Below are 17,997 nucleotides of genomic sequence, written 5' to 3'. Positions count from 1 at the left end.
CTGCTCTTTTGCCGGGTCTTCTTTGCTGTCTTCTGTCTTTTTCGCTGTCTTCTCCCTCTGTTCTTCTTCCAATGTTGACTCAACGCAATCTCCTGGTGTAATGCTGGGTCCGCCGTGTGCAATGACTTATATTGGCATAGGGCGGGGCCACCCGATGACGTAAGTTAGATGCTTCCCCCCCTGTGATGTCATTACCCCATCATGCCCCGGGTGATGACATCACAAGCCTCTAACTTGCGTCATCGGGTGGCCCCGTCCCATGCCAATAGAAGTCATTGCACACGGCGGATCCAGCATTACACTGGGAGATCGTGTCGAGACAACATCGGAAGAAGAACAGAGGGAGGAGACAAGGCAGCGGAGAGGACTCGGCAAAAGAGCAGAAGACAGCGAGGAAAAGAGCCGGAGCTGCTTTAATAAGATAATTTAAAAGCCTGCGTAGTGTGTTTATTGACACATTTTTTTTTTTTTTTTGAATGGGTGGGGGCTTCCAGATCACAATAAGTCCCCGCCCGCAGATCTCGACAACCACTGGGCAAGGGTTGTCGGGAAGTGGCGCTTGTCCTCATCAACATGGGGACAAGGTGCTTTGGAGTGGGGGGGCACCCCCCCATGTTGAGGGCATGTGGCCTGGTAAGGGGGGGGGGGGGGGCGCTCGCTCTCCCTTTCCCTCTTTCCTGACCTGCCGGGCTGCGTGCTCGGATAAGGGTCTGGTATGGATCTTGGGGGGAACCTCATGCAACGTTTTGTCGGGGTTCCCCTTCAAGAGTCTCAGCACACAAGTCACACCGCAAGTCGGATCATCTGGATCAGACTTCTGGTGCGACTTCTATTCAAATCAATGGGCTCCCATAGGGAACCATGGATTTTGAATAGACACAAACGCTGGACGAGGCATAACACTGTGTTTACAGTGTCGTTAAGCCTCGTTAAATCGTGGTTAACACTTTTTACTGGTGTCTGGCGTTTTTACAGCTCTAGTGCTGGAGCCTCGGAACGCGCTGGTGCTGGTTTTTTTTTTTTTTGCAGCTTAAAAACGCCTATGCCATTTACAGCTCAAATACGCCATGGTGGGCATGAGGCCATAGGCTAACATGGAGAGGCGTTTTTAAGCTGCAAAAAACGCTCATAAAAGCGGCTGTAAAAACGTCCGTGGCCATGTAGCCTAAAGGTGGAAAGAGTTCTGAAATGATTTCTTTGTCATTTTTTTTTTTACATCACAAACCTGACATTTTAACAGGGGTGTGTAGACTTCTTATACCCACTGTGTATGTTTATAATCTATGTGTGTGTGTGAGAGATGGGGAGATGTATATAGAAGCACCAGCACACTGAGCTTCCCAGTGAATAGCTGTGCAGTGGGGGCGTGTTAGGACAAGTCTGATCAATGGAGGAGAGTACACAGAGTTCCCAGCATAGCTAGAGAACTGACCACACTGTGCTCAACTGATTAGTGTGGTCAGTTTTTAATAGGAAAGCAAGGGGTCTAGCAGGAACAGAAGGGATTTCACATAAAGTAAGCAATACAAAGAGAACAGGATACTTTCTCATACAAGTACATGGTACAGCAGGCACATATCAGGAATATGAAGTGTTGGGGTAACAAATGCTTTAAGGTTTCTAATGAAAAACGAGACTTGCTGGCTGGATCACCAGATAAAAAAAGGAGAAAAATGTGATGGTTCCACTAGTTTTCTTTTTTAGTTTTCTAAGAATGTGTAAGCTGCTATACATTGTTTGGCAGTAGCGGTCCGTGGCCTGTTGATGACGGGGCCACACATTGTAAGGTGAGCGACGACCATGGTCCAGGCAGGACTATCGCAGACCGCGATCACCGCTCAACTCCCACTGTGCAACCATGCCTGTGGGTCCTCTCCCGCCCTGCCAATGATGTCATCCCATCATCAGGTCAGGGGACTGGAGATCTGCACAGAGAGCTGGAGTCTTTCATATGCACAAGCGAGTAATCACCTCTCCTCCCCACTCGCTTGTTAATATAAGTTGGGCGGCTCCCGCCCTCCATCGAGATCTGCAGCTCTTCTCACCCCCCTGTGCTTGCTAATAGGATGACATCATTGGCGGGACTGGAGAGCTGGGAGAGGACACACAGGCTAATCCTGCCTCTGCCCTGCCAAAGGTAGGACTGTGCAGGGGAGGCAGAGAGTGAAAGGGGGGTACTGTTATTAGAGAGAAAGATAGGGGAGGCCAGACTGCAGGGGGCTGTGATGTAAAGGGGACTGCACTGTAATAGGGCTCTGTAATCTTTACAGTACAGTCCCCTTTATATCACAGTGGCCATTTACAATACAGTTCCCTTTATTTCACAATGCCCTTTTACATCACAGCCCCCCTTCACCTGCCACCCCCCACCCCCCCTTTTTAAAACCACATTACATTAACCACTTCAGCCCTCTAAGATTAGGCTGCCCAATGACCAGAGCACTTTTTACAATTTGGCACTGCGCTGCTTTAACTGGTAATTGCGCGGTCATGCAATGTTGTACTCAAACAAAATTTGCGTCCTCTTTTTCTCAGAAATAGCTTTCTTTTGATGGTATTTGATTGATTGCCTCTGTGATTTTTATTTTTTTTGCGATATAAAACGGAAAAAGACCGAAAACTTTGAAAAAAAAATGTTTTCTACTTTTTGTTATATCCAGTAAACTCCATTTTAGTCATATATTTAGGCCAAAATATATTCGGCCACATGTCTTTGGAAAAAAATGTCAATGTGTATATTTATTGGCTTGCGCTAAAGTTATATCTTCTACAAACTAGGGTACATCTTCTGGAATTTATCTCATTTTTTTATCTCATTTATTGTGCTAAAATGGCAGGGCCGTACAAACACCCCCCACCCATGACCCCATTTTGGAAAGTAGACACCCCAAGGAAATTGTTGAGGTATGTTGAGCCTATTGAATATTATATTTTTTTTGTCACAAGTGATTGAAAAATGACAAAAAATGACTAAATGATATATTGCTCAAACATGCCATGGGCATGTGTGGAATTACACCCCAAAATACATTCTGCTGCTTCTCCTGAGTATGGGGATACCACATTTGTGAGACTTTTTGGGACTTTTTTTTTGGTCGTGTACAGGACCCCGAAAACCAATCACCGCCTTCAGGCTTTCTAAGGGCATAAAATGGTGATTTTACTCACTACCTATCACAGTTAAGGAGGCCCTGAAATGTCCAGATAGCACAAAACCCGCCCAAATGACCCCATTTTGGAAAGTAGACACCCCAGGGTATTTGCTAAGGGGCATGGTGAGAATTTTGCAGCTCATTTGTTTTTGAAAATGAAGAAAAGAAATGTTTCTTTTTTTTTTTTTAATTTTCAAAACTTTGTGAAAAAAGTGAGATCTGCAAAATACTCAACATGCCTCTCAACAAATTGCTTGGGATGTCTACTTTCCAAAATGGGGTCATTTGGGGGGGTTTTCTGCTATCTTGGCATTTCATGGCCCAAAACTGTGATAGGCAGTGAGTAGTGAAAGCAAAAATTTACGCCTTTTGAAAGCCTGAAGGCAGTGATTGGTTTTCGGGGTCCTGTACGCGGTTAGGCTCCCAAAAAGTCTCACATGTGGTATCTCTGTACTCAGGAGAAGCAACAGAATATATTTTGGGGTGTAATTTCACATATGCTAATGGCATGTTTAAGCAATATATCATTTAGTGTTAACTTTCTGTAAAAAAAAAATAAATATTCCCCGAAACTTGTGGTAAAATATAAAATATTCTATGGATTCCATGGACATGCCTCTCAGCAAATAGCTTGACGTGTCTTCTTTTAAAAATGGGGTGGGTAATTTGGGGGGGGGGGGGGGGTTGGGGTTGTGCTATCTTGACATTTCATGGCCTCCGAAACTGTAATAGGTAGTGAGGAAGTGAAATCACCATTTTACGCCTTTAGAAAGCCTGAAGACGGTGCTTGGTTTTCGGGGTCCTGTACACGGCTAGGCTCCCAAATAGCATGCTGTGTTTTGTATCTGCATTACATGCATTTTTCAAATGCAATTCTTTTGGAAAAAACACACTACAGGGGGTCCCCGGGTTACAAACAAGTTAGGGACTGTAGGTTTGTTCTTAAGTTGAATCTGTTTGTAAGTCGGAACAGGTAAATTTTTTAAGTGTAGCTCCAGCCAAAAAAAATATTTTTAAGCTTTTTGGATAGCATAGGTAAGGGTTAACACCCCTATAACATTTGTTTTGCTGTCTGTGCCCCTGTTAAGAAGATTTCACCTCACTTTGTGTCCCAATGACAATTGGATTTTGAAAATTTTGGGTTGTTGTGGAAACAAGCCTTGGTGATAAAGCATCAGTGGAGGTACCTTTTCCCCATAATAGCTCTTACAGGAGTGAATTTCCCTTCCTAGGGGTAGATTTCCTCTCACTTCCTGTTGTCTCCCTCCGTTTGTAAGTAGGAGTTGTTTGTAAGTCGGATGTTTGTAACTAGGGGACCCCCTGTATATTGCCCAAATGTTTGATGAAATAAAAAAGATGATCTTATACCGAGTACATGGATACCAGGCACGACATGCTTTAAAATTGCGTACAAATGTGCAGCGGCGACAAACTACATTTTTAAAAGCCTTTACATGTTACCACTTTAGATTTACAGAGGAGGTCTACTGCTAAAATTACTGCCCTTGATCTGACCTTCGCAATGATACCTCACATGCGGCACAGTGGTGCAGTGGATAGCACTTTCGCCTAGCAGTAAGAAGGGTTGCTGGTTCGAATCCCAACCACGACACTACCTGCCTGGAGTTTGCATGTTCTCCCTGTGCCTGCGTGGGTTTCCTCCGGGTACTCCGGTTTCCTCCCACACTCCAAAGACATGCTGGTAGGTCAATTGGATCCTGTCTAAATTGTCCCTAGTATGTATGAATGTGAGTTAGGGACCTTAGATTGTAAGCACCTTGAGGGTAGGGACTGATGTGAATGTACAATGTATATGTAAAAAAAGCGCTGCGTAAATTGACAGCGCTATATAAGTACCTGAAATAAATAAATAAAATAAAAACATGCATGGTGCAATTACGGTTTCCTTATGACACCAGACCGACGCTTGCATTCGCCTTTGCGCTTAAGCACTGGGGGGGGAGACAGGGGTGCTTTTTATTTATTTTGCTTTGCTATTTTATTTTAAAACATCCTTTCATTTTTTTTAATCATTTTTGTTATCTCATGGAATGTAAAGATCCCCCATGATAGCAATAGTTAGTGACAGGTACACCCTAGATCTCTCCTCTGCCCTCAAAGCATCTGACCACACCAAGATCGGTGTGATAAAATGCTTTCCCAATAGCACTGTTTATATCCGGCAAAACCTAAGTCATGAAATGCTCATGGCTTCTGGTTTCTTAGGCCGGAGAGATGATTGGAGCCATTCTGGTCTCTGATCAGCTCTATGGCCAGCTGGCAGAACCACCGTCTGCCTTCTCGGGTTCCCTGTTGGGACAGGAGAGCCCGAGGAAACCATAGAAGACTGAGGGGGGGGGGGGGGGGGGGGGGCATTCCCTCCCACTGTTTGTTTGTAAAAGCAGTCTAGAGGCTAACTAGCTGCTAGGGTTGCTTTTACATGAAAGCCGACCGTTGGCTGAAAAGAATGATACCAAGATGATGCCTAAACCCGCAGGCATCATTCTGGTATAACCACTCAAAGTCAAGCAACATACCAGTACGTCGCTGGTCCTTGTTGGGCATACATTGTAATGTTGTTGTTTTTTTGTTTTTGTTTTTTCATGCACCCTGTGGGCTTAACGAAGATGGATCGGTGGGTATGCCCACCACTAGAATACTGCCCTTCATCCACCCACTTCTAATGATGGGCATACATGCACCATTTTTTTTTTTTTTTTCTTAACTGTGGTGGTGAAATCACGTCCTACGGCGCTGGAGTCGCTGATTTACATATCGTGGGAGCAAACGTTGTTGCTGTCAAGATAAATAAATCGGTGCTGCAGCTGAGTGGCGTACCTGCTAAGCAAATGATGGTTAACCGTAAAACAAAGTAACATTGCAGTACATTGCCTACAATAAAACATAGTAAAAATAAAACATTACAGTTCTAAAATACAGTAACCGAGAGAGCACAATAGATATAGAACAATAGTGAGCGGACAATACAGAGAAAGAAGAAAAATAAAACCAGAACTATTTTTTTCTTTTTTTTTTTTTTCTTTTCTTTTTTTTTTTTTTATAAAAACTGTTAAACTGTGAACGTTCCAGATTAGGGTCTCAAAATGTGATGGTCATCTTTCGAGACACTGTGTTAGTGTGCCCTAGGACTGTGCAGTGCTGTACCCTACGCTAATGCTCCACTAGTGTGTGGTTTGAAACGGTCACCGATGCAGAGACCAGGTTGGTCAGGACAGGAGGGACAATAAAAGCGGGTGTCATGCCTAAATCAGCGTTTTCTGCAAACACGACATCTTCTTTGGGGTGTTCTTTGGGCAGGGATACAAGGGAGGACATACGGAAAATGCCTCTCATGCAGCCGGCTCACTGCATTTGCATTAGCAAGGTGGGGCATAGCACCGTCTGGAAACAGAAGGGCTGTGACCATCTCTTTATGGAATTTTATGAAGGATCCAGTTCGTTCTGAAGTTTTGTATAGCACAAAAGCGTTCAGTAGAGCCAATTGAAATAAGTATACAGACACTTTTTTGTACCAGCATCTGTCCTTACGGGCAATTGGGTACGGCGCCAACAACTGGTCATTGAGGTCCACCCCTGCCATGTTAATGTTGTATTCGTGGACACAGAGGGGTTTCTCTACAACACCAGTCGCCGTAGGTATTTGGACTGTCGTATCTGCGTGAAGAGAGGACAGAAAGAAAACATTCTGTGAATCTGTCCACTTCACTGCTAACAAATTATTACACTTCAAGCAGGCTCTTCCCCCGTCTAAGATGGGATTCTACAAGCCATTGGGGGAAGCCCCGGCGATTAAATCGCACCGTGCCACATGCGTCAATTCCACAATCAAAAAGGTGACCAAGTGGTACCCCTTTCCGAATAAGAGCGACACCAAGTCCTACACAATCTTACCAGCGCTCCCTATTTAGTCTTGGCAGTTCTCCGGCTCTACGTGACTATCTCTTCCCTCGTAAACAAAAAAAAACCCTTTTTTATACATCATGGGACACAGAGTTTGGCTAATATTCATTACCTGCTGTGTAATACTTCATCTCCAGGTGAATGGACACTGGTAAACGAAAGGTCTTTAGACAGGAAGTGATCCCCTATATAACCCCTCCCATACAGGAAGCACTTCAGTTTTTTACCAGTGTCTGCAAGGTGGATTGCATGGTGGTTTGAGCTCTCTGTGCTCCAGGTCTCTAATCCCACAATCAGTTCTTAAATGAATCAAGGGATTGACCGATTGGATCCATTTGACACAGGCTTTATATGCTTAGATGGTACCCGAGCCTCGCAAAGAAGACTCAATATCCTGCAAAGTTTTGCCTGTAATGCCGCCTCTGGGCGCTGGACCCTGCGAAGTGGAATCCTGGACACTACAGTGCTAAGGCATTCCTGCAGGGTGCTGTACATATCCAAGAGAGTGGACCCTAAACATTAAGGGGTACCAAGTCCTTGAAGGTCAAGTGACAGAAGCCTGCCGTGAAGGGTGAAGATTGGGCTCTTAGCTTCTAAGCGGCCCTGCGTCTGGACAGGTAAGTGAAACCCCTTTATTATTATTATTGTGGGATGTCCCAGTGATTGTAATAATCAGTCAAGCTAGCTAGAGGTTGAACACTTGTGTGCGGTGAACATACGGGGAGTTTTTGGGCTAGCTGTGGCTGTTTGCAATGTGTACCTTTTTTGCTTGTGTCTGGCTGTTTTTTACCTGTATAATGGCGCATGGTGGTGCGCCATTTTGCCTTGGTTCGCCATGGCGCACGTACTTTCGCCACACATGCGCCGTAACCTTTATCTCTGCGCGAAAAGATTTGTGTCATATGCGAATACGGCTACGCCCATTCACCGGGACCTCCCACGTGTGTGCGCACACATGCACAGAATGTTCCGGCGCACAGCCAGCTTATTTTAGCTGTGTGTGCCAAGCATGTGGTGCTTCCAGAAGGCAGCTGTGGGACACAGAGCAGGCTCTGAACCAGGCACTGGCAGCGGTTCATTTCTCCTTACCTGGGTCACATGAGTCGCCAGGTGTTGCTTGGCGGGCTAAAGGTGCTTAGCAGGATTGTTGCATAGGGGCTTGGTGAGCCCTATTAAAGGGTCTCCCTTCTGAGGTGTGTTAATAGTACACCCAGGTACTCCCTTTTTGTGGCTAGTAAATGTCTTCAAAAAAGAGGAGCGGGACTAACACTACAGGGAAGAGCACACCTATGTCATCAGTAGTTCCCGATGAACCTAGTCATATTTCTAGTGTTGTATCCCCTGAAGGACCAGAGGCCTCCGGGCAATCTGAGCCGCTGCACCTATCTGGGATTGTGCCTACAGTCAACGCTGCTGTTTCACCCTTTATCACCAAGGATGAACTGTCCTCAGCCCTAGCCGGGTTAGAGCACAGGATTGCTGGCATGATTGCCTCCATCCTGCAGGATGGCAAGAAGCGTGACAGATCCCCCTGCCCGGAACCCCCTAGTCTGGAGCAGGAATGGGTTGAGGATGGGGGAAGAGCTTAAAGCTCAGGATTCTGTGGATGGCCTGGTGGATGAGTCTGCTTCCAAGCAATCTGGACAAGAAGATATCCAGTTGGTGTCTGCCTCTCAATCAGAGGCTTTTGATCCTGACTCTTACCGAAATGGTTCGTTCTGCCTTTAAGCTGCCTCTTGCAGAGGTTACTGAGCCTCCCTGGTCCTTTTTGAAATCCCTGAGGCCTCCTTCAGGCCACACAGGCTTTCTCCTTACACCCTCTGTTGGAACAGGCGGTGTATGCTGCTTGGGAACATCCTGACAGGATTTTTGTTCCTCCTAAGAGATTTTCCCTTTTATATCTTATAGATGAAAAGTTTGTTAAGTGGAGCATGCCAGCCGTAGTAGATGCAGCAGTATCTTCCTTAAGCAAGAACTTGACTTGTCCGGTAGATAATGCACAGGGCTTGAAGGAGCCTGTTGACAAGAAATTTGAGTCATTATTAACCACTTCGATACAGAGCATTTTCACCCCCTTCCTGCCCAGGCCAATTTTCAGTTTTTAGTGCTGTTGCATTTTGAATGACAATTGCGCGGTCATGCAACACTGTACCCAAATTAAATTTTTATCATTTTTTTCCCCACAAATACAGCTTTCCTTTGGTGGTATTTGATCACCTCTGCGTTTTTTTTTTTTTTTTTTTTTTTTTTTTTTTCCTTGCGCTATAAACAAAAGAAGAGTGGCAAGTTTGAAAATAACACTATTTTTTACTTTTTGCTATAAATATCCCAATTTAAAAAAGAAAAACTAATTTTTTCCTTAATTTAGCCCGATATGTATTCTACTTATTTTTGGTAAAAAAAATCGCAATAATCATATATTGATTGGTTTGCGCAAAAGTTATAGCGTCTCCAAAATAGGGGATAGATTTATGGCATTTTTAGTAATTTTTTTTTTTTTTATACTAGTAATGGCTATCAGCGATTTTTATCGTGACTGTGACATTGCGGCAGACACATTGGACACTTTTGACACTATTTTGTGACCATTCACATTTATACAGCGATCAGTGCTATAAAAATGCACTGATTACTGTATAAATGTCACTGGCAAGGAAGGGGTTAACACTAGGGGCGATCAAGGGGTTAAATGTGTTACCTAGGGAGTGATTCTAACTGTATGTGGGGGGAGACTCACAAGGGGTAGAGACCAATCAGTGTTCCTCTGTACTAGGAACACATGATCGGTTTCCTCTCAGCTGACAGGACGTGGATCTGTGTTTTTACACACACAGATCCACGTCCCGGCCCTGTTACCGGCAGTCGCAGGTGCCTGGTGGACATCGCAGCCGCCAGGCATGCGCACCAGTTCCCAAGTGATGTGGCGGGAAGCCAGGACATCATATGACGCCTGCCCAGGATGGGAGATCCCTGCTGTGGATGTCATTTGACAATAGCCAGGATGTGAAGTGGTTAAAGGCTTCCTTTGGCCAGTTAAGCTATTCAGCCAGCTGTTGCAGCAATTGGTATCTGACTGGCCTAACCAGGAGGATGATCTGCCTGAAAATAGGGCAGATATTCTTCGAGCGCTGTGTTTTGCTGTTGACTCCTTTAAAGGATTCAATACAGCAGGTTTCTCGTTTGGCTCTCTTGTCTGTACATATGCGCAGACTTTTGTGGCTTTAAGAACTGGTTAGCCGAGTTCTTTACTTCCTGTGAAGAAAAGCACCAGGCGTCCCTTGTTTAAAACCTCAGGGACTGCTTCCTCAAATGTCTCAGTGCCAAGGCAGTTCCGCCGTCAACAGAGCACTAGGGCCAGGGGCAAGCGGCAAGGCCAGAAAAAGCCTTGGGTCCAAAATTCTAATAAACCCAGCACCAAGCCCTCCTGTATAGAGTGGGTCTCCCCCACTCCATCGGCTGGGGGGGAAGGCTGCTGCACTTTGTGGACATTTGGAGAACAATAGTTGTGGACGAGTGGGTCACCTCAACTATATCCCGCGGTTACAACCTGGAGCTGCGGGGGGGGGGGTGTCCCCCTGTCCCCCTGTCCCCCTCAGAGGTTTTTAAGATCCAGTGTTCCCTCGGATCCTCCAAAAAGAGACTTATTGCATCAAGCACTACATCATTTAATGCACCAAGGAGTGATTGTAGAGGTTCCTGTACCCGAAAGGGGCGCAGGGTTTTACTCAAACCTATTTATGTTTCAAAAACCAAACGGGGACACAAGGCCCATTTTGGACCTAAGATCCCTGAACCAGTAGCTACTGATCCAGTCCTTTCGGGTGGAGTCTGTCCACTCAGTAGTAGCCTCACTCAAGATGGGAGACTTTCTAGCCTCCATCGATAGATAGGTACGTGTAAATACGCATCCTATCTTTCAGCCTCATCAGAGGTTCCTGCGATTTGCAGTGGAGGAACGTCCTTTTCAGTTTGTGGCTCTACCCTTCTGGCTTGCTACAGCTCCTCGGATGTTCACAAAGGTCCTAGCACCAGTACTAGATCTTTTAAGGGCCCAAGGGATCCTGGTGCTCGGGTATGTGGACGACCTCCTGCTCAGAGATCACTCGCTACAGGAAACTGCTTCTGCTGATGCACGTTGTGTCCCTCTTGCATCTTCATGAAACCATTGTCAGTGTCCCAAAGTTTAAGAAAGCAAAATAAGACCACTCCAACCCTTCTCCACTCTATCCGAAATAAAAAATAATTTTGAGGCTCAACGTAAAATTATACATATATATATATTACAGTACTTAGAAAAAGTGTTTTCATACCCCTTGAAACTTTCCCACATTTTGTCATGTTACAACCAAAAATGTAAATGTATTTTATTGGGATTTTATGTGATAGAACTACACAAAGTGGCACCTAATTGTGAAGTAGAAGAAAAATAATAAATGGTTTTCAAAATGTTTTACAAATAAACATTTCTCCAGAGAAGCAGCCAAGAGGCCCATGGTAACTCTGGAGGAGCTGCAGAAATCCACAGCTCAGGTGGGAGAATCTGTCCACAGGACAACTATTAGTTGTGCACTCCACAAATCTGGCCTTTTTGGAAGAGTGACAAGAAGAAAGCCATTGTTGAAAAAAAGCCATAAGAAGTTCTGTTTGCAAGAAGCCATGTGGGGGACACAGAAACATGTGGAAGAAGGTGCTCTGGTCAGATGAGACCAAAATTTAAGTTTTTGGCCTAAAAGAAAAACGCTATGTGTGGCAGAAAACTAACACTGCACATCACCCTGAACACACCATCCCCACTGTGAAACATGATGGCAGCATCATTTTGTGGGGATGCTTTTCTTCAGCAGGGACAGAGAAGCTGGTCAGAGTTGATGGGAAGATGGATGGAGCCAAATAAAGGGCAATCTTAGAAGAACACCTGTTAGTCTGAAGACTTGAGACTGGGGCGGAGGTTCACCCTCAAGCAGGACAGTGACCCTAAATATACAGCCAGAGCTAATATTCATGTGTTAGAATGGCCCAGTCAAAGTCCAGACCTAAATCCAATTGAGAATCTGTGGCAAGACTTGAAAACTGCTGTTCAGACGCTCTCCATCCAATCTGACAGACCTTGAACTATTTTGGAAAGAATGGGCAAAAATGTCACTCTCCAGATATGCAAAGCTGGTAGAGACATACCCCATAAGACTTGCAGCTGTAACTGTAGCAAAAGGTGGTTCTACAAAAAAAATTAAAAACCATTTTTCATTTTCCTTCCACTACACAATTGTGTGCCACTTTGTGTTAGTCTGTCACATAAAATCTCAATAAAATAAATTTACGTTTTTGGTTGTAATATGACAAAATGTGGAACGTTTCAAGGGTTATGAATATTTTTTCAGGACTCAGTAGTTCTAAACCCACCTTGCCACCCCTTTATCCCCTCTTTTTGTATTGCAAAGATTAATATGTACTTTTTGAAAATGGAGGTAGTGACTATTTCAAGCCCTCAATTGGGGGTAACCTTGTTTACATATCTGGTGAAAGGTTGTACTTAGAAAATACCTTCTCTCTCTGTTTTTGTGCAGGACAAGAACATTTGATGCCTGAGCCAGAAGAAATAACCATGATTAGTATACAGCTTGCTGCTAAATTCTTGTTTACCACAGGATTTCATACAAAGAAAGTTGTTCGTGGTCCTGCTAGTGACTGGTAAAATTTTGCTTTAAAGCGAACCTATGTGTTACTGTGTGTTTATCTGTTCCTTTAATGTTACAAGGGCTGCTTCATGTGTTTTGATTTTTTGATAGTTAAATGCATTAATTGGACACACATTTCTGATTTGATATTTGCCATTCTAGTCAATACCACTGTTCTTAGCTTTTCATTTTTATCCAGTTTGTTCTATTTCCATCATGCAAGTAGCGTGTCTACAGCAACATATCTAGCATAGCAATGAATCGGAGCACATGTATTATGTAAAAACATGCACTGTACATGTAATGCAGGAGAAAAACCCCACTCTGGGGAACACACTAAAAATTTATATGCAGAATGGTACATTCCATTCCTTTGGGAGCCAGACTGCACTGCTTTAGAAAAAAAAGCTGCTAGAGGACTGAAATAATTTGTTTCCTCTGGCTATCTGCATTTGCTTTTCTGCTGCTCTGTTCAGGCGCTACATAAGAGTAATACCTGGTCTAAAAGTCTGGGTATGGAGGAGTATATGATTCCCTCTGCTTTCCTCATGTGGGACACAGCTAGTGTTTGTTCATAGGTTTCTCCAGCCTAGTGCTATCTCATGGGAGTTGGGAAAGACTACCTAGTACTGTGGAGGGAACTTGCCCTCTTTGCTCACACCAGTTGAATAGAACAGCAAAAGAGTGTGGTTACTTGGGGATAGAATGTATTACATAAACTTGTTGCTTTGACCTTCATGTACATAGCACTGGTAAACTTTAAATTTAAAGACCAATTTATCTTTTGTAATATTATTATTATTTAGCTTTTAATTCTGCATATGATCTGAGATGCCTTGTACATTGGGTGCACTCCCAGGAGGAAGAGTGAGGCACCCTAAGAGGACAAAATAGGTGGGAAATAGAGGGGGAGAAAGGCCCCCAGGGGTGGATTTGAGCTATTTGATGGCCTAGCTGCCAAACAAGGGTAATTGGATGGTTGGTAGATATTGACCAAAGTCCTAGGGTTTGATCCAGACTCTTTGAAACTTTGGTAACATCATTAAGAAACAGACATCTCTTGTGCTTTCCCTCTTTAAAGACCTTCGCATGCACAGTGTTCCACCTGTTGCCACAGTGGCTGATTTTAGCGCTGCTGAGGCAGAGCGCTTGTTTCCGTGATGCTAGAAGCACTGGGCAACCAAGATCACAGGTAGTTGTGCATTTTATTACAAAGGTGAACTTGTCCTAGCAGGAAAAAATTATTTTTGGATATATGTTTGGGAAACAGGAGCTTTAAGCTTAATTTTTTTTTTTTAACCTGAGTGCTGGCGGTTGGTCAAATTTTTGTTAACCATTTCAGCCCCTGAATGATTTACCCCCTTCCTGACGGGCCATTTTTTTGCGATACTGCACTGCATCGCTTTAACTGACAATTGCGCGGTTGTGCGACGCTGTACCCAAACAAAATTGATGTCTTTTTTTTCCCCACAAACAGAGCTTTCTTTTAGTGGTATTCGATCACCTCTATGGTTTTTATTTTTTGCGCTATAAACAAAAAAAGTGATACTTTTTGCTATAATATCTCCAAATTAAAAAAAAAAAATCTTAGTTTAGGCCAATATACAGTGGGCACGGAATTCAGACACCCTTAAATTTTTCACTCTTCGTTATATTGTAGCCATTTGCTAAAATCATTTAAGTTCATTTTTTTTCCTCATTAATGTACAAACAGCACCCCATACAGAAAAACGCAGAATTGTTGACATTTTTTCAGATTTATTAAAAAAGAAAAACTGAAATATCCCATGGTCCTAAGTATTCAGACCCTTTGCTATTAGTAGAAGCACCCTTTTGATCTAATACAGCCATGAGTCTTTTTGGGAAAGATTCAACAAGTTTTTCACACCTGGATTTGGGGATCTTCTGCCATTCCTCCTTGCAGATCCTCTCCAGTTCTGTCAGGTTGGATGGTAAACGTTGGTGGACAGCCATTTTTAGGTCTCTCCAGAGATGCTCAATTGGGTTTAAGACAGGGCTCTGGTTGGGCCATTTAAGAACAGTCACGGAGTTGTTGTGAAGCCACTCTTTCGTCGTTTTAGCTGTGTGCTTAGGGTCATTGTCTTGTTGGAAGGTAAACTTTCAGCCCAGTCTGAGGTCCTGAGCACTCTGGAGAAGGTTTTCATCCAGGATATCCCTGTACTTGGCCGCATTCATCTTTCCCTTGATTGAAACCAGTCGTCCTGTCCTTGCAGCTGAAAAACACCCCCAAAGCATGATGCTGCCACCACCATGCTTCACTGTTGGGACTGTATTGGACAGGTGATGAGCAGTGCCTGGTTTTCTCCACACATACCGCTTAGAATTAAGGCCAAAAAGTTCTATCTTTGTTTCACCAGACCAGAGAATCTTATTTCTCACCATCTTGGTGTTTTTTTTAGCAAACTCCATGTGGGATTTCATGTGTCTTGCACTGAGGAGAGGCTTCCGTCAGGCCACTCTGCCATTAAGCCCCGACTGGTGGAGGGCTGCAGTGATGGGTGACTTTCTACAACTTTCTTTCATCTCTCGGCTGCATCTCTGGAGCACAGCCACAGTGATCTTTGGGTTCTTCTTTACCTATTTCACCAAGGCTCTTCTCCCCCGATAGCTCAGTTTGGCCGGACAGCCAGCTCTATGAAGGGTTCTGGTCGTCCCAAACGTCTTCCATTTAAGGATTATGGAGGCCACTGTGCTCTTAGGAACCTTAAGTGCAGAAGAATTTTTTTGTAACCTTGGCCAGATCTGTGCCTTGCCACAATTCTGTCTCTGAGCTCTTCAGGCAGTTCCTTTGACCTCATGATTCTCATTTGCTCTGACATGCACTGTGAGCTGTAAGGTCTTATATAGACAGGTGTGTGGCTTTCCTAATCAAGTCCAATCAGTATAATCAAATACAGCTGGACTCAAATGAAGGTGTAGAACCATCTCAAGGTTGATCAGAAGAAATGGACATCACCTGAGTTAAATATGAGTGTCACAGCAAAGGGTCTGAATACTTAGGACCATGTGATATTTCAGTTTTTCTTTTTTAATAGATCTGCAAAAATGTCAACAATTCTGTGTTTTTCTGTCAATATGGGGTGCTGTGTGTACATTAATGAGGAAAAAAATGAACTTAAATGATTTTAGCAAATGGCTGCAATATAACAGAGTGAAAAATTTAAGGGGTCTGAATACTTTCTGTCCCCACTGTATATTCTTCTACATATTTTTGGTAAAAAAATCGCAATAGGCGTATATTGATTGGTTTGCGCAAAAGTTATAGCGTCTACAAAATAGGGGATAGATTTATGGCATTTTTATTTATTTTTTTTACTAGTAATGGCTGGAATCTGCAATTTTTATCGGAACTGGGACATTGCGGCCGACAGATCGGACACTTTTGACACTTTTTTTAGGACCATTGACATTTATACAGCGATCAGAGCTAAAAATAGCCACTGATTACTGTAATAATGTCACTGGTGGGGAAGGGGTTAACTCTAGGGGGTGATCAAGGGGTTAAATGTGTTTCCTCAGTGTGTTCTTAACTGTAGGGGGATGGGACTGCCTGGGGGAGAATACAGATCGGTGTTCCTATATACTACCAACACACACTCTGTCTCCTCTCCCCTGACAGGATGTAGATTTGTGTGTTTACACACAAAGATCCTCATTCTGGCCCTGTCTGGACCGATCGCTGGTGCCCGACGGACACCGCGACCGCCGGCCATGAGCATCAGCTCCTCCGTACCACAGCGGGCGCTCGCAGGGGAGCCATTCTGCCGCCGTCAAACGGGCGATCGGCAAGCTGTTAAACTTGATATGTGTTGGTATATGTGAGGTATATTCTGTAAGATTATAGTGTTATAAAATTGCTTCTTTGCTGTAAAAGAACAAAAATGATGCTTCTCGGCTTAGCAAAGGGCAGTATAGGAAACTTTATGGAGAAAATAATTCAGTTATGTTCATGTTAAATATATTTATGGCAGCTTGCTAATCAGGTGTTTTTGCAGTACTAACAATTTAGTTACATTTGATTGTAGGATTGCAGGTTTAAAATGTTTTGTCTTAAATACAAAATGCTATTTATATTAATGTAATTGTTTTTTTACTTTATCATAGGTATGATGCGTTATGCATCCTACTCCGCCATAGCAAGAATGTCCGCTACTGGTTTGCACATGGTGTCCTTTTTGCTTATCCAAATCGTTTCTCTGAGTATCTTTTGGAGTGCCCTAGTGCTGAAGTCAGAGGAGCATTTGCAAAACTTGTAGTATTTATTGCACACTTTTCTTTACAAGATGGCCCTTGCACCTTACCCTTTGCTTCTCCTGGACCATCAAGCCAGGTACATTTATTGCTTTTAAATGTACACTTATCAGTTTTACTTTTTTATAATGCTACATAAAACAAAATTTAATGTTTTATCCCCAAAAATGCTATGATGGTTTCTCTTCTAGGCTTATGATAATTTGAGTCTGAGTGACCAGTTGCTGAGAGCTGTACTTAACCTTCTCAGAAGAGAAGTGTCTGAGCATGGTCGTCATCTACAGCAGTACTTCAACCTTTTCGTCATGTATGCCAACCTTGGTGAGAAACAATGCTTATATCCCTCTTAAAGCACGGCTTGCTAACAAAAAATATATATATTTTTTTTAATTTTTTTATTGTATAGCACAAATGTATAAAATGCACAAGCCAGAGTAGCATTTGTCTTTAGGAACTGTGGGTTCTAGTGTCAAATACTTTAGGGTACTTTAGTAGATGTTACAGTGGATATAAAAAGTCTACACACCCCTGTTAAAATGTCAGGTTTCTGTGATGTAAAAAAATAAGACAAAGGTAAATCATTTCAGAACTTTTTTCCACCTTTTAACGTGACTTATAAACTGTACAACTGAATTGAAAAACAAACAAACTAAAATAATGTGGTTGCATATGTGTGCACACCCTCCTATAACTGGGGATGTAGCTGTGTTCAGAATTAAGCAATCACATTCAAACTCTTGTTAAATAGGAGTCAGTACACACCTGCCATCTTTTAAAGTGCCTCTGGTTAACACCAAATGAAGTTCAGATGTTCTAGTAGGTCTTCCCTGACTTTTTCTTAGTCGCATACTATAGCAAAAGGCATGGTCTGCAGAGGGCCTCCAAAGCATCAGAGGGATCTCATTGTTAAAAGTTATCAGTCAAGAGAAGAGTACAAAAGAATTTCTAAGGCATTAGATATACGATGGAACACAGTG

General features: G+C 43.3%; 1 protein-coding gene across 4 annotated transcripts in view; it reads left to right on the top strand.

The window, feature by feature from the left end:
- The window catches only part of USP9X (ubiquitin specific peptidase 9 X-linked), a 365,419-nt gene that overhangs the window by 287,960 nt on the left and 59,462 nt on the right, over positions 1 to 17,997 (top strand). For all 4 annotated transcript variants that reach the window (XM_073616321.1, XM_073616319.1, XM_073616322.1 and 1 more), the window contains 3 exons: positions 12,638 to 12,761; positions 16,874 to 17,099; positions 17,212 to 17,341. In XM_073616321.1, coding sequence (XP_073472422.1) covers positions 12,638 to 12,761; positions 16,874 to 17,099; positions 17,212 to 17,341 — 480 coding nt within the window. The remainder of the gene's footprint in view (positions 1 to 12,637; positions 12,762 to 16,873; positions 17,100 to 17,211; positions 17,342 to 17,997) is intronic.

The sequence above is a fragment of the Aquarana catesbeiana genome, linkage group LG02, assembly GCF_042186555.1.
Source record: "Aquarana catesbeiana isolate 2022-GZ linkage group LG02, ASM4218655v1, whole genome shotgun sequence".
NCBI lineage: Eukaryota > Metazoa > Chordata > Amphibia > Anura > Ranidae > Aquarana > Aquarana catesbeiana.
This window is presented reverse-complemented; position numbering and strand designations above follow the sequence as displayed.